The 23,864-nt window shown below is 48.9% G+C and overlaps 1 protein-coding gene across 1 annotated transcript; it reads left to right on the top strand.

Moving 5' to 3' along the window:
* The first annotated feature begins 19,668 nt into the window (after positions 1-19,668).
* Positions 19,669-21,416, top strand: LOC142576232 (uncharacterized). The gene has a single exon (XM_075686297.1). It carries the CDS (start codon positions 19,905-19,907, stop codon positions 21,414-21,416), a length of 1,512 nt encoding a protein of 503 aa, XP_075542412.1. The 5' UTR covers positions 19,669-19,904.
* The last annotated feature ends 2,448 nt before the right edge of the window (positions 21,417-23,864 follow it).

A 23,864-nucleotide genomic window follows, 5' to 3' on the forward strand; every position in this document is an offset into this window, starting at 1 on the left:
AAAGTTAAACGCAACTGGCGTTTTCTCCGGCCGCAACTCGTTCCACGAGCATACAGACCAGCTGGCTACGAACCGAATCCCTTTGCTGGTCCCTCGATCAGTCTAACCAAAGAAGATTGAACTAACGAAGCAACAGCGATGCGCGTGGTCATTGAATAGATGGTGAGAACTGAAGTCATCTCGAGTTAATCGCGTGGGCACCGGATCGATGAGAAAACCGGCTTTCACACCCCAGGAGATGCTGATAACTACCGCCATCCAAAAGGAGCGAAAAAGGCAGCAAAATGTTCACCGCCTAATAGCTCTGAAGTCTCAACTTTGATTTGGCGGAGCTTTAGGAATGTGTGTGAGGAGTGGTGACGTGGGCGGGGAGAGGGGGTATGCCGCTTAATTTCGGGGAGGGGGCCGGGCCTGTACTGACCGCTTTGTAATTATAGACTCCCTTGTTTTACGTTTCTTCCTTTAACAATGATGCGAAGACTGTTGTGAGGTCGTCAGTGGACATGTAAAAAATAATACAGTTGGCCGCAGGCGCTGAACTTCGGCCAGATGCGCGTTCTGTAGTGCCGCGTTGTCAAAGCGGCAATGGCGCACTGCCCTTGAGCACGAGGTCGTGGGTTTGATTCATGGTCGTGCCAGACGCATTCCGATAGGGGCGTTATGCAAAACCTTCGTGCACTTTCATTTAGGTAACACGTCAAAGAACCCCATGTGGTCTAAGTTATTCTGGCGACCCCTCCACCCCCTTCCCCCGCCACTACATTAACAGACATTCCTCAGGACCTACTATGAAGTTTCGGAACCACACAATTAGCTTCTTTTTTTTTCACACGCGTAAAACGACTTCAGTGAATGGAAACTTGATTGGCAACGAACCGTATGTTGAATGGTGCTGGTGACGAGCGAGTACATGTATTTGCACGGCGCACAGCTCGTGCGATCTCTTGAAACCGCGAACGAAGTGTTGCGTTTCTGTACTGTTTTTAAAAAAAAGAGGGACAGAGAAAGTGTAGTACTAAAAGGGCATCTAGTAGTCCGCCTGAGGTCTTATCATGCACAAACGAAGCTTGAACGGAAAATTATTAAGCTAGAGCACTTGTTGTTACACGCAATAAGTCGACACCGTGACCATCTGCTTTGGAGCGACGGGAAGAGAAAGCGCTAGCGTCCATATTCGCAGCGAACGTTGAGAGCAAGAGAGAGAGAAAGTGTAGCCCAGGTGTCATTACATATTGTCGTTACTATATATATATATATATATATATACGTGTGTGTGTGTGTGTTTGTGTGTGTGTGTGTGTGTGAAGGCACACATGGGAACTATGGGGCCTGATTTGTGTTGAGTCAGAACCATATGAAGCCAACAGACTATGACGCCACGGAAAACATAGAAGAAACTAGTCGCTCTAATTAAAATGCGCAGATGGTGAGTACCGTGCAATCGCCTGAGAACCCGGGCACTAGGGAACGACAAGTTGCTTTGTGTTAAATAACCGCAACCTTTAGAACAGGTTTCTCTGCTATGACGCTCAATTCTGCGGATTTTCTAGTCACATGGCACACACAAAAGAAGAAAACGAGAAATAAAACGCTCGTCTCCATCCGAAGTCGATGCGAGCTGCTGCTTAGTGTTTTCTCTTTTGTTTTCTTTTCGCTTTTCTTTTTTAATTTTTTTTTTGCCCTAGCTGTCAATTTAGTAGTGCTCTTACTTCTTTCTTGAATTACGATACACCAGCAAGTCGTTTCGTTTAATCCTTCGGAAATTCTGGCTTCACTTGCGACTTTGTTTCTTACATCTGCAGCATTCGACGGCTCGGTGCCGTTCCGTTCTATTTCTCATCATCCCACCGTGTATCTTCGAAATACTGATAGCAGTGGTGCGTCGTGTACAGGGGAAGTGGCAGCGGTTCTTAGCAACACAAGTTAAAAAATAATAATACTAAGCATCACTCGACTGATTGATTGATTGATTGATTGATTGATTGATTGATTGATTGATTGATTGATTGATTGATTGATTGATTTAACGCCTCAGGAGGAAGTCGTTGATGCGATGTGCTTTATTTTCGATGCACATTAAACGTAACTATAGCATCCTAATAAACTTTTCTAACACCGGCGTCTTCAAATAGGAATGAACTTAAAGATCATTTCCGCATGCTGTGATCTCTAGAAGCAGGAAACGGACTGAAATTTTGCTGTGCCCAATTTGATTTTCCTTTCAGGCGTCCAATTTGTCTCACTTATCTTCCATTGCAATTTGAATACGGCGCGCTGAAACCCATAACCTACACCTTCGAAAAAATAATGTCGCCCCACTTCAAAGTGCTGCAGAAATGTTTCCTTCCAACTGGCCGGAAGTTTGCCTGCGTGGCATACTATAGCTATATATTAACGAGACATGCGTAACTTAACGTGATACAGCATTCTGATATTTATTGTGCTGTCGCCATTCAACGCATGCTGAAGTTTATATATATATATATATATATATATATATATATATATATATATATATATATATATATATATATATATATATCAAGGAAAACAGAAGCCAAAGAAGGCCAAGCACGACAACGAAAACGTGTTAGAAGGAAGTTAGGAGGTCGGTGGGGGGAAGGAGGAGCGGAGGGAGGGCAGGGGGGTGCACAGACTACGAGAGACTCGGAACTCTGAAGGGAGAGTCAAACATAACAGGATTAGTATTCTGAATACCCGCTGCCATGACTAAATTTTGTCTCGTTTTCTTCCATACAAATAAGGGCAATACGGTGGATATGACCAGTGGTTTTTTGTTGCCGCCCATTTCTTATTTGTGGAGCACATCTTTGGCCTAAAGTTATTTTCTTAGCTTGACCACGTGCAGTCCGTGACATCTTTACTAGCGAGCACGACATCGGCACTCGTAGCACGGGCAGCACGGGTGCCTCGAGCTTATCGATTTATCGACGGCCGCTGAACATCTGCATGACTACGCATATACCTGAAATTTTAATTCGAACCATGAATTTTTTTTCGCATTGGGAATGAGCGGATAAACATGATATCGACATTCCTTTCTTTTTTTTTTTCCAGATATAGTTGCCGTTTGTCACACCTATCTCCGTAGTTGCTATAAAGTCTGGCGCCGCGTTAAAAACATCATGGTGTTTCTCAGTGCCCTCCCTGTTTCGAAAAAAGAAAAAAAAAACACACATGTGTGCCTCATACTAGCGATCCGATAGATATGGGTTTTGTGCAGACCCCGTGGGATATGACATGCGGATATGGGCGATATGTATTTAATACATAAGCATTTTTTGGCAAGTACCCCAGCAAAATTTGCTCGTCCATTGACTCCTCATATCTGCAAAATAAACAGAAACGGTCAAGTTAACACATGAAATCTCTATAATAGCGTAATAGTAGATTTTTGGCAGTGTTAGAATAACAAAAGAAGAAAGGCTGCTTATGTCACCGGTCACCGCGTCGAAGTCGTAACAAAAAAGGAAAATAAAGACGTTAACATATGTAATCATTGTAATAGTGTAATAGTAGTTGATTTGCAGTATCAGAAGAAAAACTGGTGACCTTGCCATCGCCGCGTCACGGTAGTAACAAAAAAAAAGGAAAGAAAAGAAAGAAAGAAAAAGCTGGGGTGTAGCCAAAAGAAACCGGTGTGACGGCGTTTCGGCTCAGTTGATGCAACATATCTGCAAAATAAATGCCTAATTCGTCAAGTTAACATATCTAATCGTTATAATAGTGTAATAGTAGACGATTGGTAGCGATAAGTACACATGCATGAGGTAGCTAAATTAGTAAGCAAAAGCGAAATAGCAGCCGAGCCAAAGAATGCTTAGGCATTAGTAGAGAATTCGCACAATTTCTGTAGCATTTTTTTAAATAAGATCACTGGCTGTGTGTTGCCTAGACAAAGAAGCACATCGTGTTGACCAGACGTCCCGGAGAATGTAATATTCGTCTGCTTTTAAAACATGTTCTTTGAATGCCCGCCATTAAAACTCGCCATGCAGTACCGAGCTGCATACGTTTGCCAAAACATCCAGGCTCAGTTTTTTTGTTTTTTCCTTTTACAATGCATTGCATGTGCTAAGCCAGTGGCCATAGCCAATTTTTATTTCTTTGGAATACAGCCGCTTGTGTTTATTTTTATTTTATTGTTTGTTTATTTATTGTTATTAATATTTTTCTAACGAGTAATGTAGATGGTAAGAGGCCACGCTGTAGTGATGGAGGGGGGTAAGAGAGGCCGGAAAGCTCGCCTGGGCACTTTGTGTGAACAATGATTGCTTAATGTCACGAACACGACAACGAACTCGGGACCTGAGTTGCAGAGGCCTGCGCAAACGCTTAGCAGCGCCGCCGGAATTCACTCGTCAAAGCGCGGGCAGCAGCTAGAGCAAAAGCAAAGAAACACCTGAGAGGCTTTTCGGTGGCGGTTTGTTTGTGAAATCCCCTTTCGGGGTCCGTGGTATGCGGCGCAAAAATGCGCGCACAGAATTATGCCATCGTTCCAGCGTAGAATCGGGAGTATCACAGAGAGAGAGATAAAGAGAAAGAGGTGCTTTTGTTGACACATCAAGCCAGTGTGATTGGATTATAAAAATCCTGGTTTCGGAAGGGGGGGATTGCGGGGAAGGGGCCTCGTCAGAGTGAATGCAAATAATGAGCATTTTTCACGCTACGTCGCGCGGATAGCGTTGTTCGTGTTCTATTTCGTTTTGTTGTCGGTTCGTGCGTTTCTTATTTTAATTTGGATTTGCTCGCTTCTTCGCGTTTCTTGTTCGACGCGTCACTATATACGTATATGTCGTGCTGCCTCTCCATCTAAAAAGACTGATATTTCATGTCTCGTTCTTTCAGCATCAGGCATTATTGCATATCTCGGTGGATTTAGAATTGTATGAAAGAATAGCAGCATTAGGATTAAAAAAGTGCAGAAGAGATTTCAAAGGCATTATCTTATCCGAAACTCTCTCTTTCAAAGTTTCCTCTTTCATGTTATAGGGGGCAGTTGGGGTAGCATTTGTGTAAACGGACAAGGATGAAAAACAGAAGTGATGTGCCTATTTGACGAATTCACTAAGCAGCTGGCGTGCGGTGCATGTCTAGGCAAATTAAGACCAATTTCTTCTCGTTTATATAAGCTGCCTTGACAATAAAAATAAAACAGTTAAACAGGAAACCCATCAACTCCTCTCCTGTCGGACGACGGTTATTGCATCGAACGAAAGTTTCGGGAATTCGGCCGCTGAACAGTCGCCTACCATGGAGGAATTGTCGCCAATATTTCAGAGTGATTCTTTATAGTTGAGTGACCGGGGTACTTGGAGAAGTATGGGAGAGGCCTTTGCCCTGCAGTGGGCGTAACCAGGCTGATGATGATGATGATGATGATGATGATTATGATGATGATGAAAAAATTTACCGAAAGCACATTGGCGACTGGCCGCGGTAGTCCAGTCGCGAGATCGAATCCCGACCGCTGCGACAGCATTTCGATGGGAGCAGAATGCAAAGACGCTCCTACATACCGTGCATTTGGTGCACGTCAGAGAGCCCCGCGTGGCCAAAATTGTTCCAGCGTCACCCCACTACGACGTTCCCCATAACCAGATTGTGGCTGCTGCACGTAAAAACTTCAGAAGTTTATTTCATTTTTAATTTTTAATACACACTCGCGATACTATGAAACCGCGTGACCTTGAGTCATATTGCGGTGACGTGCGAGATGGAGTCCAAAGTGGGGAGACCAATTGCAATTCGGGTTTTGATGTTTTCCGGTCAAGAAAAAAAAAAAGATCTATCAAGCCTTCCACACAGGGCATATTGCCTTGCTGGACGACGTGTTTGCTAATAGGTTTCGGCCTCAAACCCCTCCCAACGCTTCTGACCCTGGAGTGAACGAGGCTAAGGCCCATCACTGACAGACATGGCCCGAGAGACGCCACACATTTTTCGCTCGATTGCGCCCTTTCGCAGTGACAGCGTCGGCATCTGCCCAGCAACGAAGCAGCGAGGGGCTCCTCATAACACGAAGCATCGCGTATCCCCCTGCGCGTGGGTCTTAATTTAATGACGGGCAAACTGACGTACCTTCTTTAGGCCCGCTTGCCTTAACTTCCGTGTAAATCTCACTTGCACGTACTAGAAACGTCAACGTTTAGTGATATGTTCGTAAAAAGCGCTGTCATGACTGTCATTGTCAGCGCTGTCATTTACTACACGTAAATGTGCAACGTTTACAGCGCGACACCAGCACAGAAAGTAACGGCAGCAGAACGGCGCGCAACGAAACAGTTAAACAGCGCTGAGGGCACCTGCTCAAGGGGGCAAAGGACAACAGTTTTGACGCGCAGCGCTCCCCAAGATCGAGAGGCAGAGGGGACGAGGGTGTCTACACCGTGGGGGCCGCAGGAAAAATAACGCAGACTCGGCACGCTTCCTGTTGCGCGAGGTAAAGCGAGGGGACGGACAGCCGCGTCAGCAGGCTGCGCCGCTCGAGTCTGTAGCGTGCGTGATTTGTCAGCTGGGACAGCGAGCGATTGCGTTGTCAGGGCGGCAAATAAAGGGACAATAGACAGCTTAGTGTAGATCGTCAGAACTTGCCTCTCGCGCTCCCGTCTCACGCATGTATTTGCATTGCGGGAAAAGAAAAGATCGTGCGCGCGGGGACCAGGCTCTTACACTTGAACGCGTCGTATACTTCGAGCGCTGTTCGCTCGGCGAAGATGGAGCAAGGTCACGGAGCTTCTTGCGAGGCGAAATAGAAGGAATGTTTCGAGAAGTCTTTCAGTTTTGTTCTTCATAAACGAAGGGCGGGTTCAAATTCCCCGAAGTGGTGCGCGCAAAAGGCAAATACAATGCGTAGGCCGGCGTGAACTTTTTTGTAGTGCTTTATGGACGCAAGCACTACACTTGTGTAACTTCATTTGTCGGAATAAAGCAGAGCTCCCTAGTGCAAGCATGCTCTATTTAATTTAATATTCCTGGAAATAGCGGGAACTACACCTGACTAGGTTACTTCATGTTCCTGCGTTCTACCGCTACAGAAAAAGAAAATAACGGGCCTGCTACATACGGACGCAGCTGCATATATAGCGTGCAACCAAGTAATTTGCCAGCAGTAATCTAATTTTCTCCGTAAAAAAAAGAAAGAAACTGGACGAACGGCTGGTATAAATGTTTGCCAAGTAGCCTGTCCCTGTAGGTTTTATTCTCACCTATCACAGTTGTGTAAATACAAACGATACGCATTCCCTTCATACAGCCTCACTTCAAGGATACGCTGTAAAAAAATCCACGCTTATCTAAGCGTGCGTTTGCAGTTTTTTTACACGCTTAATCTTATCGTGATATTTCTCCACGCTTACCGATCCCGCCTGCTAGGAGCGATCAGTAACCCTTCTTCACCCTTAGCAGGCGCGATAAGGACCTCTGTTGCCACTCTTATTATGGCGTGACCAATCTCCACGCTTACAGAGGGTTCCCGAGGGGGCAAGAGGGATGGAGTGAGGAGCAGTCCCAGTCACCCCTCGCCCCTTCTCTGCATGCGTTGGAAGCAACGAAGAAGCACCGGCCCTTATCGGCGTGGGCGCTTGGGTCGCTTCTCTGAAGCGAGCTTTGCTCACCAACACGGTGCTCACCAAGCTCTTCGCAGTCCTCTTCTTTAACTTCTGCTTCGACGGCGCAGACGGTGACGAACCAAGACGATATGTCAGTGACAGCATGCCGGAAAAGTAGAAGCTGATTATGCTGCAGAGAGATTGCGCAAGACGCTTCCGCCGCTGACACTGTAACTAATCCACTAAGAAGGGGTTTTGCAAAGCCCTCGCACATTTCAACGACGCCAAGGAATGTAAAACGTAAATAAGCCCGTCGGTGTCTCCTTGCACAAAAGAACGAATGTCCTTCAACCATGCTCTGTGGCACCGCGCGTTCGAAGATTGCAGGTCCTGTGTAAGATAGGGACGTCAGGACAGATTTTCCCGCATTAAAATCATCGTGCTGTTGGCCCAAACAACCTGATCAAATTATTTTTCACTGGCCTCTTTATCTAAGAAAGACGAGTATTCTAGGCAGCGAAAAAAAGTGTTAGACACATATTTCTTCCTGGGGTAAATCTTTTATTAATAATATGTATTCCCAGAAAATATGATACAATGAAACGTTGATGCTAAAAACAAAACTTACGGAATTAAATAGTTTTCAGAAAGCTTAATTCTTTATATGAGTTTCATTTATATGTGCAACGCATTGAACAAGTCCTTTAATCTTGTTTGCGTCCATGATATTTCTTTACTTGTTCTTGGCTTTAAGTTGGTTGCACAAAAACTGGCCATATGCCACCGGATATGTTATATGTTGCATACCATAAAGGCATAGGCACATAACTAGTGCCTTTTCTAGGGATGTTCTCAATGTTCTCGTCGACGTTCTCAATGCTTTCCTGCTCACAACCGCAGATGAGAAGCCTTGTTTGCCCCCAGACAATGTTTGGTCTTGATAAGGTCACTTAGCGCGATCTGAAAAAAAAAAAGTCCTAATACCTAAAGTACAATAATTTAGAGGTGAAAACATGTTTCTTTCAGACTAAATGTGGTAATGAAGACCGCTTGCTTTTTCACTGCTTTAACACTGATTGCACTTCTGACATTTCTCCTACTGAGTGCTCTTAAAATGTCGCGGTTTGGAAGTTTTTAGAAGTAGGCGATAGGGGAAAGATGGTCAAATGACCGCAGTAATGAGCGCATGCACTGCAAGCCTGGGTCGCAAGCACGCTTCTAAAGCGACGTATGCAGGCTCAGAAAATTTCAGTATTTTTGATAAGATCAGAAGGAACTTTTTCCATTTTTGATCATTTTCATCAATCCTACGTCCAAACCTTTATTAGTTTTCAAATATGACCTGAAAAACAAAAGAACAATGTGCAAAACGCATTTAGGTGAGGCACATAGCTGTAACTAATTTTATTCCATCATGCTCGTAATAAAAATAAAATTTTAAAATTAGAACACAACTGGGCAACGTTTTGGATAAAACCTTTTAGTACCTAAGCAAAAATGAGCTAGAAAAACGCAGTTACGCTTAATTCCCAACCCAATGGAGATAGAAATTTCGACAAGAATGACATTCTACATTAACTTATCACATGTGAACTCTCACTGCGGCCATAGATGGGTTTGCAGCTGGAAATCAAGAGCTGCAACGCGCAGAGTATATTTGTGTTCATTGAAGACAGTCACCATTTAAAGCCCAAAATGTAAAATATGCGGAGCTACACTAGATATATATCCTAATACAGAGTGCAATTGAGGTTGCAAATTGAGTAGCCCGTGTGATTACAAGTTCGCAAGCAGCGCTTCGGAGATGCTGGCTACTGTCAGTCGACAAATAGGTCACAAGATTATGAATTTTCCCTTTATAGGCACCGGTATACTATGAGCGGCATACGCGGCAACTACACGGCATACCACATTGATGTGCCACTAACGGAGTTCTGAATAATGAGACGGAGCACGGTGCGAAATGCGGAGTGGCAACTCCAAGCTCGCCGCCCTTTCCCGAGGAGAAATGGCAGCGGGCACAGAGAGAACCGTGAGCTGGCGAATATAAAAATAAAAACAACAGAAATCGTGGGAATTTGGTACTTCAGCACAATAAACTGAACAGTTCAGAGGAAATCAACAGCCCGATGTTAAAACTTGTTAAAAAAGCACTACTCTCACTTGCCTCTATTTCGATCAGCGCTACTGCTAAATGGTTGTCGCTTTCCAGTAAATGTATTATTACGGGAAATTTTGCACCACACATCGTACGACCACATACCGGAAATTATAACAAATTGACAGTTAGCCGCTTATTTAATAAAGGCGAACAATAACTAATGTTCTTACCTGTATATTTCAATCGTCCATGTTGCAGGCCAGGGGCCGCAACATATCCATTATGCATATGGAAATGCTGCTCTGGAGCCGTCAGACCGCGGTGGATTCTCTCTCGTAAACTCGGCACAGTGCACAATGTATGCATGCATCACCCGGGTTGTACGCCATGAATGTCTGCAGAAGTGAACATGGCGATACACACCAACTCTGACAATTAGACCGGAAGCTCTGTGATGCAATGAACGAACGTCACTCATGGCAGTCTGCCGGAAAATCCACACCAAAAATGGCCGAGCACAGCCTTCAAAACACCACGACCTCCTTCAGCCTACCCAAGAAAATTGTCGCATTCCCCGCAGTGCAGTGAGAAGACGCGGAGCGTTGTTCTCCCACGTCCACGCTCCGCGAAGACCACGTGATATATCACAGATCTCTTATTGGGATTCTTATAAGCGTAATGGAGAGTTCCCGCGCGAGCGCTCCGCGCGATGTTATGCGTGTGATTTGCGTTTCTCGCGCGTGCGCGGCTTGCTCCCGCTCCCACAAGACAGAGCCACCATGGCAGGCAGTCTTGCCCTCACGCTTACATGAAGGAATGTCACACTTATTTTCGGTCGCGTGGTGCTTGAAACTTACATGCTCATTTACTGACTTACATGCGCGTCACGGTTAAACTTACATTATAGCGCGAGAATAAGTGTGCAATTTTTTAGAGTGCAGTCGACATGCGTACAACGAAATTCAGGATATGCTAATACCCCATTTTGATGGACTTGGATATAGTATAGTTTATTTCGTGCACTGCTCAGAATATGAGAAGCGAGAGAAAAAAGTGCTGTGAGGCAGCTTGACGAAGCTAGCTTCACAGAGATGAGAAAGATGCATACTCATATGTATATCTACTAAGAAAGCTCTCGGAAGCACGTCAGACTATTTATATAAGTTACACTTCTAACCAAGGCTTAAACATTTTCTCTCTCGACTTAATGCTAATCCTTTAAGTTAATGGCACATGACTTCGGCACCAGGAACGGACCATTTTCTTAATTGCAAAGTTAGCTATCCCGCCGGGAAGTTTGCTACGCTAATTTCGGCGTAGTCATTTTTTTTTTCAGTCGGATGGTACGAGCAGAGTTTACTTGTCTTATGACATGGAATATGTATAAGTGGCTCTTTTTCCTCAGTTACCACTTTGTCCACATTTGAACCATGACGAATGTTGCCATTAGCTTGGCAAAAGTCTAAATGCAGGGAAGTGCACTTGAAGAACAGGAAAGGTGTATTTCTCGCTACATTTGGAGGGAGGGTGGGGGAGGGGGGGAGTGGCTCGTTTTCGTTACTCACCCAATGCTACTCTGCAGCATGTAGTCAGTGCGCGATCTCAGCATTGTGAATTGCCTGAAAGAAATCTACAGTTAAAAAAAGAAGGAAAGCAAATGACAAAGCCAGTGTACTCGGAAAATTAGGTTTGAGTTTTCGCGGAGCGCAGCCCTGTAAAGCAGTCTTTGGACTTTCGGCGCTTACACGGTATGTAAATATGCTTACTGACGCAGTTTCCTTTCGCTCGTGGCTTTATTCAGCGCTATTCGACGGCGCTCTAGTACCACGTGCCGGCTATTTCAAGCTTTTTATCGACCCATCCAGGAAGCAGGCTTTGCAGCAAGCGCTCTTCACGACTCTTACAGTCCGCCGGCAGCAGACCCCCCCCCCCCCCCCTTCCCCTACTTACCATTTGTTCTCGTAAACCAGCAGTCTCGCAGCTCGATTCCAGCAGCTGCACATGTTTACGCCACCTTCCTCGCTTTTTTTCTGCCTGGCGCAGCTCGTTTCTCTGCACTTCATTTTATCCTGCCTTATGCATCCTGATGTTCCTGTCTTCTCGTTCACGATTTTCGGGCGTTATCTCCTGGCGGCCGAATTTCCATGGGGGCGAAATGCGAAAACACCCGTGTACTTAGATTTAGGTGCACGTTAAAGAAGCCCAGGTGGTCCAAATTTCGGGAGTCCCCCACTACGGCGTGCCTCATAATGAGATTGTGGTTTTGGCACGTAAAACCCCATAATTTAATTTAATTTTCTCCCTTCTAGGTTCCAACAAATGTCGCGTCGCATTATTGCAACAATACATTGGTTTGGATGAGTTGATTAATCTTGAGTGCTTTCATAAAAACGCGCTAAAGACGAAGACGAAATGAACACATACGATAAGCGCCAGTCCTGTCGTATGTGTCGTCTTCGTTTTTTGCGCGTTTTTATGAAAACAGTCAAGATTAATCAACTCACCCAAACCAAGGTATTGCTGCCAAAAGTTTTTCCTACAAGGGGCTCTACGGCGTCAGTTCTGTCGTATGTAAACTGTCGCATTCGTCTTAGCCCATTTCGAATTTTCCAGCTCGCTCTAATAATTTCAAGTTGAAATGAATTGCCAGTATCTCAGTTGCGAGCCGTACAGCTTGCGAAAGCGATGGCTCTATGGCCCGGATATGGTATGGGGGTCGTTGGGCGAAGTTGTGGAGGCGGTTGCACTGTAGGTTTCTGAGGTCAGGCCAGGTCAGTTCGCTGAGGTTGGTATCTGTGGCGAATTTCCGTAAATATAGCAGATGACGTTTCTGTGTGTCCAGAGGGAGATGAGGTGGTGAGGACATCCACTGTCCGTAGGTGGTGGCACCACCTGTTGCGGTGAATTTCTCTCCTGTATCCTATGTGGGGAAGCATAACCCAAAAGCAGGTGTTCGGTGTGTGGTCTGACTTCGTATAATGGTGTACCGACTAATCGTGACGTCTCGTCAATAGCCGCTCTCCCAGGGACGAGAGTACGACTTGGCGAAGTGCCACGAGAACCGCGGATATACAAGTTACGCTTGGTAGGCGGCGATTCGCGACAGCGACCATTGTGCAAAAGTACAATTCACGGCACGGAATAGCGTTTGACACCAAGTTGCGCCATCCTAGCGTTCTCTGTAGCTCGCCCACGTTGGATGGTACAGCAGGTTACAGTAATCCCGCCGGTAAGCTCCCCCGGGTTCACAAGTTTGATCACTTGCGCTAACAACGCCAGTAGATATCTTTGTCCTGCTTGCGCCACGTGCATCTTGGGAAGCGACGAATCTGCGAGCTACGCAATGACGCGCTCATTTATAGCGACTGAAGTCGTTTATTTGAATTGCATTCACACTGCCATACGTAGATAGTGCAGTCGTTCCAACTTCAGTAAAGCTTGGATGGGGCTGTAGGTTTTCTTTCACGTAACAAGTCAGTAGCATACGCATGCAGTAAACTAAAAAAAAAAGCCGCTAGAAATGATTTTATGCGCCAAATAAGGCGCGTACAAGAGACTATAGACACGAACAGGGGAGCACTCGCGACTGATTTTTATTTTTCCCGATGCTTCGCTTCGTATACCCTCAGACATTCGCACAAGAACATAAACAAATGAGTTTACATGATAATGATACCAGGCTTAATTACATCCTATCATCAATAAAACTAAACTCATTCGCGTAACAAGAGAATGACGGAACGCTGATATACTAGACTCCAAATTTTCCAATATACAAAGCCTCTGCTAGTTCCCCTGTCACCTCTCTCTACTTTCCCTTCGTGTGTATGTGTTTACCAGCAGAGGTTCACACGTGCACACCTTACAACGATAATGCAAATGCGAGCCTGTCCCATTTGCTGTGTATGAAGTATAGAGTATATGAAGTATCAGTATATGAAGCCAAGCATCGGGAAACATAAAAATAGGTTAGCGAGTGTGCACCTGTCCATGTCTGTTCTTTGCCCGTGTCTTCTTTGGCGCCTAACATCATTTCTAGCCATGCACCAACTAGCCCGACAGCAGCCGTTACTAACGAAAGCTGCTAGCTTTCTACATATTCTCAGAAGAAAGAGTAGAACGGAGGGTGAGAAGAAGACATTTGTACTCTTCTTTTTATAAAAAATAAATGCTGAAATGAATGAATGAATATGAATGAATGAATGAATGAATGAATGAATGAATGAATGAATGAATGAATGAAAGGAGCAGGAGTAATAGCAGGCAAGTTAACAAAGATTGAGGCACTGTTGGCTGCCCTGTAGGTAGGATAGGAGAAAAGGGGAAACAAACGTAAGAAGGAGAGTCAGTGCGCGCGCACCCTTGGATGAATGTTCACTCACGTGAAAGTATACTGGCACAGTTCAGTTGCCTTTAGAAACCCATTAGCGTTTGAATACCTTGTGCATAAATAGGTTTTCAACCTAGGTCCCGGGATCTTTGCTTCCGAGAATGGTCTGTCATGTAAGCAGCATAGAAGAGCACGCAGATAATCTCGTTGGCCGTCGGAGGAAGGGCAGTGAGTAAAACAAAATGCGATCTGTATAGTTTCGTTACGCACCCGCAAGAATCAGCGAAGTGCGTAGGTAAGGATGGTACTGCGACGAAATAAAGTTAGGGTATTTTGTGCTCTTGCACCCCTTTTGCTGTTGTGACAACTCCACGGTACTGCCGCAACGCGCAACATTTCTCGCATGCTATGGACCGCAGTGGTTTTACGCCATTAGATTCCCGCCGACTTGGTGCCCGTACTGCGACCACTAGGCGAGTACGTGTCACAGCGTTGAACGTGTGGAATTGGGTTTTGCTCGTTATTTTTTTGTTTTTATATACGCCGCGGGCAGTGCATGTAGAGAGGGCGCCCAAGAAATAGCACCGCACTGCGCGTGCGCAGTGAGCTGCCAGAGCAATGCCGTGCTATTCAAACGCATTCCACGAGCCGAGACACGACGGTGGAATACAACCAAGAACCTCACGGAGAGCGATTTTTTTCATTACCGCTGTTGAAGCCGAGGCAACAGCCTGCAAATAACTAACGTAACTACGGATAACTTCAATATATAAAAAAGAGATACCCGAGCAGGGCGCTCAGGCTTATACCACAGTGGAACGTGCCAACACGCAGGCAAGGCGAAAAAGTGCGTTCCGCCGCGCGGTCCGCCAAGTGTGAAACGGAGCGTGCACGGTCGGGCGATGTCGCCGTCTGATGCGTGCGCGCTCGTGCACTCAGAAGCAGCGTTGCGGCCGCCCGAGCTACGGCGGGGCACAGCAGTGCGTAACGCAGCGCGCGAGTTCCCAGCCTGCATTGCGGAGTGCGCGCGAGGCAAGCATCCGTCGGGTCGTACACACTGGAGCCACGGCTGGGGCCACAAGAGCAACGTGCGCGGCGGCGGTCCCGTCGCTTTGTGTGGCCCTCTGGGCGGCAGCGGCGCGTGGCGTACCGCCAGGAGCGTCGGTCTGTCGCATCGCCTCGGGGAGCTGCGCATTCCCGTTTTGCTTGTTTGGGCGCCGCGTGCCCGTCCTCCCCGCCATTCTCCAGGTGCGAGACCTGGCGAGCAGCTGCTCTTTCACGTGTGTGTGTGTACTCACTGCCGGTTTCCACACACCCGCGCGCGTTAAGGCGCACTCGGACGAGTGTGTCGTTATCGCGCGATGCACTGCGCCGCGTCCTTGATACTTGTTTCTTGGCAGCTCTTTCTTCCGTTGCTCGCATTCTTTTTTTCTCGTAAAAAATCCCCCCCCCCTTTTTTTTGGTGCTTCGTTAGACACGAGGAAATCTACGGCACAAGAAACATCAACTGTCGTCACCACGTGCGATCATTACTGCGTTCTTCTTTTTTTTTTTCCTGGCAGAAGCTATACCGTGTGTCTCAGCTGACATTAGCCAAGATGCAAAAACACGAGGCAAAAACACGAGGCAAGATACGATTTTCGGTCGTCAGAGGTCTCACAACATATATAACACTGTAGGTCTTAAAATCGTATTTTGTCCCATGTTTCTTCCATCTTTTTTTTTCTTTTTTTTTTTCTTAACGGCTAGGCTAATTAGCAGGAACACCCTATACAGGTTGATTAGTGCCACCCAGTTTCGCACCTTGCTTGTTTTTGTTTGCTTTGTTTGAGCCTCGGAACGATGTTGCGCAGGAGGTGGTCAGGCATGGCCGTCTTATGCGAGGCACGACTGACCTGCACGGCCGAGTACATAATACAGACGACCGTCAATAGCGGGGCTTATAAGCAATAAAAACAGGAGGGATTTTTCAAGGACGCACTGTTCAAGAAGGGCAATGCGAAAAGTGTCAATTGTTAGGGTTTTATAATGCGATAAATTATCTATATCAAAGTGACCTTAGCATACACCTGTTCACTGGCAAACACGATGAAGAAAAGCTTGGTGCCTTCTTATGACGAGGTTCTGTTGAACGTTTGCATTCAATAGTGTTTAAAACGTATCTCACAGTGACTCTGAGTGAGCCACAACAAACGGTGACCCTTCTGAAATGCAAAATTGCAAATGCTTGATTGGTTTAGTATTCACGGCCGAGCTTGTGGCTGTATTTCTAAAGTGTACATATTGAATTTTATCTGGTTATGACTGGGGAGAACAGAGAAATAGAAAAAGGAAAACGAAAACGAAAAAGTTTTACGTTACTCGGTGCGTTTTCACTCGTAGCCGCCATCTACTTGGTACTATCATAGAATGCGGTAGGTACACGTCGCAAAGTCATTGCACAAGCACGTCGGTATTTTCAAGTTTCGATTTTTCAGCCACCACTCAAAAGAAAAAAAAAAGTCTGAAAGTCTTGTATATTTTCTACCTTAACTTCTCGTCGGTACCTCTTTTAGCAATAAGATAACAGTAAGGACTTTTCTAGCATGGTCGCTCCTCAGCTGAAAAAGAAAAAAGAAAAGAAAAAGAAAGAAAGAAGAAAGAAAAAAAAACGCCAGCATGAAATGGCGTCTTGTCACCTGTGTGCGGAGACTTCTCTGCGTTCACGCTTATAATTGTTTGATGTCACGCCTCAACGGGTAACTGACGAGACCGTATCCAAAGCAGCGAGAGTTGGGTACATCCAGCAGCCTCTATCGATTGCATCGTTGTACGATGCGGCGAATACGAAAGCCCTGCGGGATGCATTAGCCAGGTCGCTGACGCGCGAAGCGGAACAAGCGTGCTCTCCGGCGCGAGCTTTCGTTTCTTTCGTTTTTGCTGCTGCTCGTTCTGGGCGCATTCTATGTGGACACGAAGTGGAGTTCCCTGGGCTCAGCAAAATGGAAATGCCATCGGAATTTGCGCGTTGTATATACTATATAGTTTTTTCCCTTTCGTTGACTTCCTTTACGGACACAATTATGAGAAAACAAAACGACAAAGCGTTAGCTAGGTGAAACGAAACGGCTCTTCAGGGGTCACGACAGGTCCTCCAGGAATTTTTATGCTGCCGACGGGGTTAACACTGCAGTAAATCTCTGGCAGCCAAACCTTGTGGGCTAAACGAATAGCGACAAAGACGTTGCGATAGCTTCTTCCTAGATGACGCTTACTGAGTGTACCTTTAGCCTATTTCGCTTTTCTATTTCCGCGGTTATTGACGCAAGGAGCGATGGCCATGGTGCATTTCTACTAGTTTATGGCCACATCACTGACATGGATTGCCGTGACCAGGACAGAGAAGAGGCGAACCGCCATTGCGGGCTCATTTCATTACTATTTTAGGTTAGCTGTGTCAGTTACTTGATTCGCCCTTGTTGCGTGTTATCCGAGCTCGACTTTTTTTCTGAGAGTAGGTGAAGCGTTTATGCATTGCTTCACCTGCGCCGTTATTTATTTTAGTCGCATACTAAGTCTGTGTCACAAGTTGTGACTGTGCACTCTGTGACATTGAATGTGTTAGTGGGACGTTGACACTGAGTATGACAACGCGGCGCCTTCGCAGATATTGTGACAGTGCCCATGGAGACAGTTATATACCTGTATTGCTTTATTTTTCGTTTCTTCCTTTTCTCTCATCTCTCGCACCCGTTTGGTTTACTGGGTCGGCTACACGGTACAGGCTAGGCAACCAGAAATATTCTCTGGTTCACCTCCCTGTCTTGCCTTTGCTTGCCTTTGACTAAGCCTCATAGCAGGGAAGGCAAAACAAAATTGCAATGAGCTGAATAAAGTGCATCAAAATGATGCAAACCTATCAGCACATTACTATGTTCACTTAAGTAAACACTTCTACAGCACGTTCAAATTCACCGAAGCCTTTCAGTACAGCAACTGCGTTTGCAAGTTCATTCCACATTTCAATCGTATCCTGAAAAGAGGAGCAGCGAAATGTGGCCCTGGCAGCTTTGTAGCGCAAAATGACTTAATCGGGGTTAACTTGCGGATTTATTTTGGCTGGAGCTCTTCGTATATGTACAAATCAAATTTTTATTTGGCCTTGAATTACTTTAAAAAGCACCTTTACTTTATATATTTTTTCAGCGTGCTTCTAAACCATGTAGACCGCACAATCATATACCCTTATTATCGCCGAGTCCGTCCTTCTGTACATCTAACACATCCTGACAAAACCTGTCATACTGAGCTGCATTTGCCACTTTCGCCGCACGGCCAACAGCTCTTCCGTGACTGAGAACTTCTTGCGCTGTACAGAAGGTCTGTCCCCCGCGCGGGCCTTTTAAATTGTTAAAAGAAGAAAGAAAATATGTCGCAGCTTCTCCGGGAAAGCGAAGCATCAATTGGGATAGCAGATTAGTAGCTAAATATACGAAGTAAGGACAGTAGTTTTACCGGCCGTCTAAACTTGTAAACATTCACTTACTAACTAAATTAACGATGATGTAATGTGTAAGCACGACTGAACGAGAACGTAGAAAGCAACAGACAGAGACAGCGTGTGTCTGTTATGTGTCTCTGTGTGTCTGCTTCTTTCTATGTCGTCGTTCAGTCGCGCTTACGCATTCTATCATGGATTCAAACCAACTAGCCCGCAATGTGTTTCAACTAAATTAACAAATACAGTGTGTGGGGATTTGGGGAATTCGACGCGCCATTGCGCGGGCGCATTTCACCCATGTCTGCAATCCAAGCCATCTCGCCCTTGCTCCGAACCAGTTTTAGCGGTGGCGTTCCACTCGCCATTGTTCGCAGTGAGGGCGGAGCTAGTGACGTCACGCAGTGGCCCCTGGTGGCTACTGCCGTGACGGAACCGGCTCTCTTCTCCTTGGGACGGCACCCGGTACGTACATGCTTCCTCTCGTCCGCCGACACCTTTGTGACTGGGACTGAGCTCACGCACGGCGCCTTTGCCCGTGCGGGGAGCGCGTACCTCGTGTTGTTTCCTATCCCGACGCTAAGCCGAAGAACGGGTGCCTAGTGCTCGCGCGAGGTCGTACCACGCCGAGCCGCACTCATCGGAGGCCCAAGCCGAAGGAGATTGCCCGAGCTCTCGCGAGTTGGCCCATTGGTTATCGCGAGAGCAAGTAGCATAGCCGCCGGGACTTTTCCTAGCGGCGCGTCCCAGCTTGAGCCTGTGCTCTCGCAGCGACGTGCTACAGGCGCCCCTAGCTGTATTTTTCGCCCTTGGTGCGGGACCCCTTTGGTTCCCCGCCGTCCCGGGACCGGGCGTTTGTGCAGTGTTGGGTGCCGTTGGAGACAATAAACGGTTTCCTTCATCTTAGGGCAATACTGTGTTTTTGCGTGCGTCGCTCGGTAGCCCCTTGTGGCCTGAGCTCGCGCGCAGCGGCGCTAGAGGCTGACGGCTGACGCGGCCCTGTGGCTCGCTAAGCTCGAACCCGCGGTGGTCGGTACTCCTGTGAGACCCCAAGACCCCACACTGGCGCCCAACGCGGATTCAAAGGCTCATTAAGCCTTTGTCTGTGCTTAGCCGAGTTAGTACGCCTTTGCATATTATACTTGCCGCGTTATGTCTGCTAGACCGAGTGACCTTTGTCATTTGTTAGGTGACTTTTGCCCTTTGTTACCGCGAGCAGACGCCGCGTTGCTCGATAACGTGGCCAGTGCTCCCCTTGAGCAGCGAACTTATGCATCCTCACCTGTCGCAGCCCCCTGTGGGGACGACAACACGAGGCGCTACGTACCAGCTCCCATTGGAGCAGTAGCGTTGTTTGGGAACGGGGCCAGAGCCCTCCCCGAACAGTGCACACCAGCACATTCGTCTGCCACGATTCCCTTCGGAATGCAAGGCAGTGCGATGTCGCAGCGCTCTCGATCGGCTCCCTGTGGAGTTTACGGAGCGCAGCACGGAAACGGGGCCTTAGCCCTCTCCGACGTTTGCCCGATGGCTGCTACTCAAATGAGCAGCCAAAACCAGTGGCCTGCCACGGCCCCCTGTGGGGATTACAATGCTGCAGCCACGAATTTCGCTCACCCGTCTCCCTTTGGAGTACATTCGGCTGTGCCCAGTGGCGCAACTTTCGAGCGCGGACCTGTTTTGTCGACGCTGGCTGCAAGCGGCCTAAGCAATTCACGTATAGCTGCCTCAAGTGGCGGCTGTGAACGACAGCAGGCGCACCCCGCTAGGAGCCCGTTTTGCTCTGGGGCTGGCGGCGCCGCGGCCGGTATCCCTGTGGAAACCGCGCCGCTGATCGAGCTGGAGGACTGTTCACCCTTGCTCGACCACGCCGCTAACGCGCCAACGGTTCCCTTTGGAGCAGGCGCACAGACGCTGTTGCAAAACGCCGCCGAAATGATTCAGTCACTCTCGGGGGCAGTTAAGGCGCTTTCGGCTGTACCGAAATGCGCGCACCCCGCTGTACGGTTGGCAGTCCCGACTTACAGCGGATACGGTGACCTGCTCAGTGCCAGGGATTATTGTGACTCCCTGGTACGCTACCAGATGGCAAATCGTTTGGAGGATCAGGAGGTGCTGGAACGCGTCGTTCCGGTAGCGCTTACTGACACGGCGGCTAGGTGGTACCGGCTTTCCGGATACCGTGCAACAACCCTCGAGGAGTTCCGCGTGGCATTCCTGCGCGAATTCCTACCCGCTGACTACCAGAGTAGGCTGCGGCGAGAGCTTGAGCTACGTACACAAGCTCCTGACGAGTCGCTTCAGGAGTACGTACGCGCGATGCAAGACCTTTTCTTAATCGCCGAGCCCAAAGCTTCGAACGAGGAACGCGTCGAGCGGGTGATCAGGCAGGCACATCCGACCTTTTCGGCGTACCTGCGCGGCGGCCGCTTCCGAGATTTAGAAGAACTGGCCGCCGAGGCAAAGCGCATTCAAGGCGACATTCTCGCCGCGCGAGCCTATCGCCCACCGCCGCCCGCCAGCGAGGCCCTTGAGCCACGCTGCGCGTGGGGAGGGCCTGTGCCCCTCCCCCAACGGCAACAACCCGGCCAAGCTGCCTTTGCGGCTACAAGCGGGTGTGATTGGGAGCTGAGCGCGCGCGCTCTAGATCCCTACACGTACGGGAGGCGGGCAGCCTGTGCTGCACCGCTGCCCGAAATGCATGCGCAGGGACGCACTTCGACCCAACGCATCGCAGAGGCGGACGCTCGTGATAACAGGCCCTTTGGTCAAGCAGCGAGTCGACCCCGGCAGGGAGCTGAGGCCGCTCCGCCTCGGGAAAGGTACCGCGGCGGAGTGCGCTGTTTTCGCTGCCAACAGCGAGGGCATATAGCAAGGGACTGCACCGCGCCCAGGCCTCCTGCGAGGTCGGGAAACGGGAGCGCGGGTCGCTCGTGAAGGCACGGGTGACCGAAACCTTGCTTGTCCCCTCGGCGTACCGAGCAGGTTGTGTTGCTGGGGCGCACGCGCCCTTTATTCCGGTGACCATTGTCGGCCGCGAATTTCCTGCGCTGCTGGACACGGGCGCAAGCGCTTCGTTGTTCGGCGAAAAGGTGTTATCCCACTTGCAGAAGCACTCAGTGCACTTGCGGGATTGCCGAACGACATTCAATCTCGCGAAAGGCGTGGCCCATTCGGCGGGCGCCGCAAGGCTGACTGTCAGGTGGGGAGAGCGAATGAGACGCACGCGTTTCGTTCATCTCCCTGGGCTCAGTGTTCCTGTGATCCTCGGAAGGGACTTTCTCCTTAAAACAGGAATCGTTGTGGACATTGCGAATGGCGGCTATCGCGACGGACCGTTCACGTTGCTAAAGCCGTTCATCAGCCCACCGGCGTCCGATCTTGCCTGTGCAGATGGGGCGTCGGAAACGTGCCGCGCGCCGAGCTCGGGGGCAAGCCCTCGAGCTGTGCGCTCGCCTGCTGAGACTCCCCTTTGGGAACGAGAGGCACGGCACGAACCGCGTCGCGCGCAGAATGCGGGGGCAGGCCCCTGCGCTATGCGCTTGTCGACTCAAAGTCCCCATAGGGATCGAGCGACACGGCACGAAGAGGCACCACATCCTCTGGCCGCCTGTGCGGTTCATTTGGATGATACACAGAAGGCTCGCTTGTCGGCACTGTTATGCCAGCACGAAGAGCTCTTCACCGATCAACCTGGCTGTACCGATTTGGCGAGCCACGCGATCGAAACTGGAGACGCGCTTCCTTTGAAGTGTAACCCCCGGCCCGTCAGCCTAGCCAAAAGGCAGGTGATCGATGGTTTGCTGGACGAGATGCTATCGGCCGACATTATCCGCCGCTCGTACAGCGCCTGGGCGTCTCCAATTGTGTTGGTGCCTAAGAAAGATGGCAGTCATCGCCTGTGCGTAGACTACCGCCGTCTGAACGGAGTGACTCGCAAGGATGCCTATCCGCTCCCCACGATTAACTCCATCGTAGGAACCTTGGGCAGTGCGAGGTACTTTACTACGCTGGATGCCTCCAAAGGTTACCTACAGGTCCGGATGGATCAACGTGACCGGTGCAAGACCGCGTTCACGTCCCACAGAGGGTTATTTGAGTTTACTCGTATGCCCTTTGGTCTATGCAACGGTCCTGCGACCTTTCAGAGACTCATGGACCGCGTCCTCGGGGAAGCAAAGTGGTCATACTGCATGTGCTACCTCGACGACATCGTGATTTATTCACGAACCTTCGATGAACACTTGGCCCATGTTGCCGATGTGCTCGAGAGGGTGCGGGCCGCCGGGATGACTTTGAATCCTGCGAAAGCCCAACTAGCGCAAACCCGAGTTCAGTTACTGGGGTTTACGCTGGGCGGAGGCTCCATTGAGCCGGACCGGGAGAAACTTCGGGCAATCCTCGATTTCCCCGCGCCCAAGGACGTACGTGGCCTTCGCCGCTTTTTGGGAATGGCCAACTTTTACCGGTCATTCATTCCGTCCTGTGCCCGAGTGCAGGCACCCTTGAGCAAGCTCTTGGGTAAGTCGGCCGCGTGGCAGTGGGGACCTGAGCAGCAGCAGGCCTTTCGCCAACTGTCTAGCGCCATTGCGGAGACAGCGCAGCTCAGACTCCCCGACCTGACCAGACCGTTCGTTGTCCAGACCGACGCGAGCGATCTGGGTTTAGGAGCAGTCCTCCTACAGGAATACGATGGTGTGTTGCAGCCGTTGGCCTTTGCCAGCCGCTCCTTGATTCCGGCAGAGAGGAATTATTCCGTGACCGAGAAGGAGTGCCTCGCTATCGTGTTTGCACTACGTAAGTTCGATGTGTACCTTGATGGGACGAAATTCGTAGTGCAAACGGATCACAGTGCGCTCAGTTGGCTGATGCGGCTCCGTGAGCCTGCGGGCCGGCTGGCGCGCTGGGCTCTCCTGATACAGCATTATGACTTTTCAGTGCAGTATCGAAAGGGGAGCACCAACGTGGTAGCTGACGCGCTATCCCGTGCCCCACTGTGCACCAAGAGCATTCCTCCAGGTGTTACAACCGCTGCCGGTGCCTTTGCGCCAGCAAGCGTCGGGGGCGAAACGAGCGCAGAGAGAGGCGAGTCCGCAAGCGGGCAAACCTGTCATTCCGCTCTCCAGGCAAGCAGCGCGCCGCAAAACGAGCGAGCGGGGGAGCTTCTCGAAAGCGAACCTACAACGCCGTTGGCTGCAGTCCTGAGTGGGGACGAGACCAGACTCCCCTTTGGGAGAATTGGAATCGCATTCAGCAGGCAAGAGCTACTGAAGGCCCAGCAAATTGATCCGTTTTGTCGCGGAGTGAGCGACGGTCTCAGGGAGACGGAGCGCCGAGACGCTGCTGGTAGTGCGGCGGGCGCAGGGGGGCCGGAACCAGCGTGTG

Source organism: Dermacentor variabilis, chromosome 1, assembly GCF_050947875.1.
Source record: "Dermacentor variabilis isolate Ectoservices chromosome 1, ASM5094787v1, whole genome shotgun sequence".
In the NCBI taxonomy this organism is placed as follows: Eukaryota; Metazoa; Arthropoda; class Arachnida; order Ixodida; family Ixodidae; genus Dermacentor; species Dermacentor variabilis.

What these genes read in the sequence shown, in the direction of transcription:
- LOC142576232 (XM_075686297.1), top strand. Translation starts at nt 19,905, where the DNA reads ATGCAAGGCAGTGCGATGTCGCAGCGCTCTCGATCGGCTCCCTGTGGA.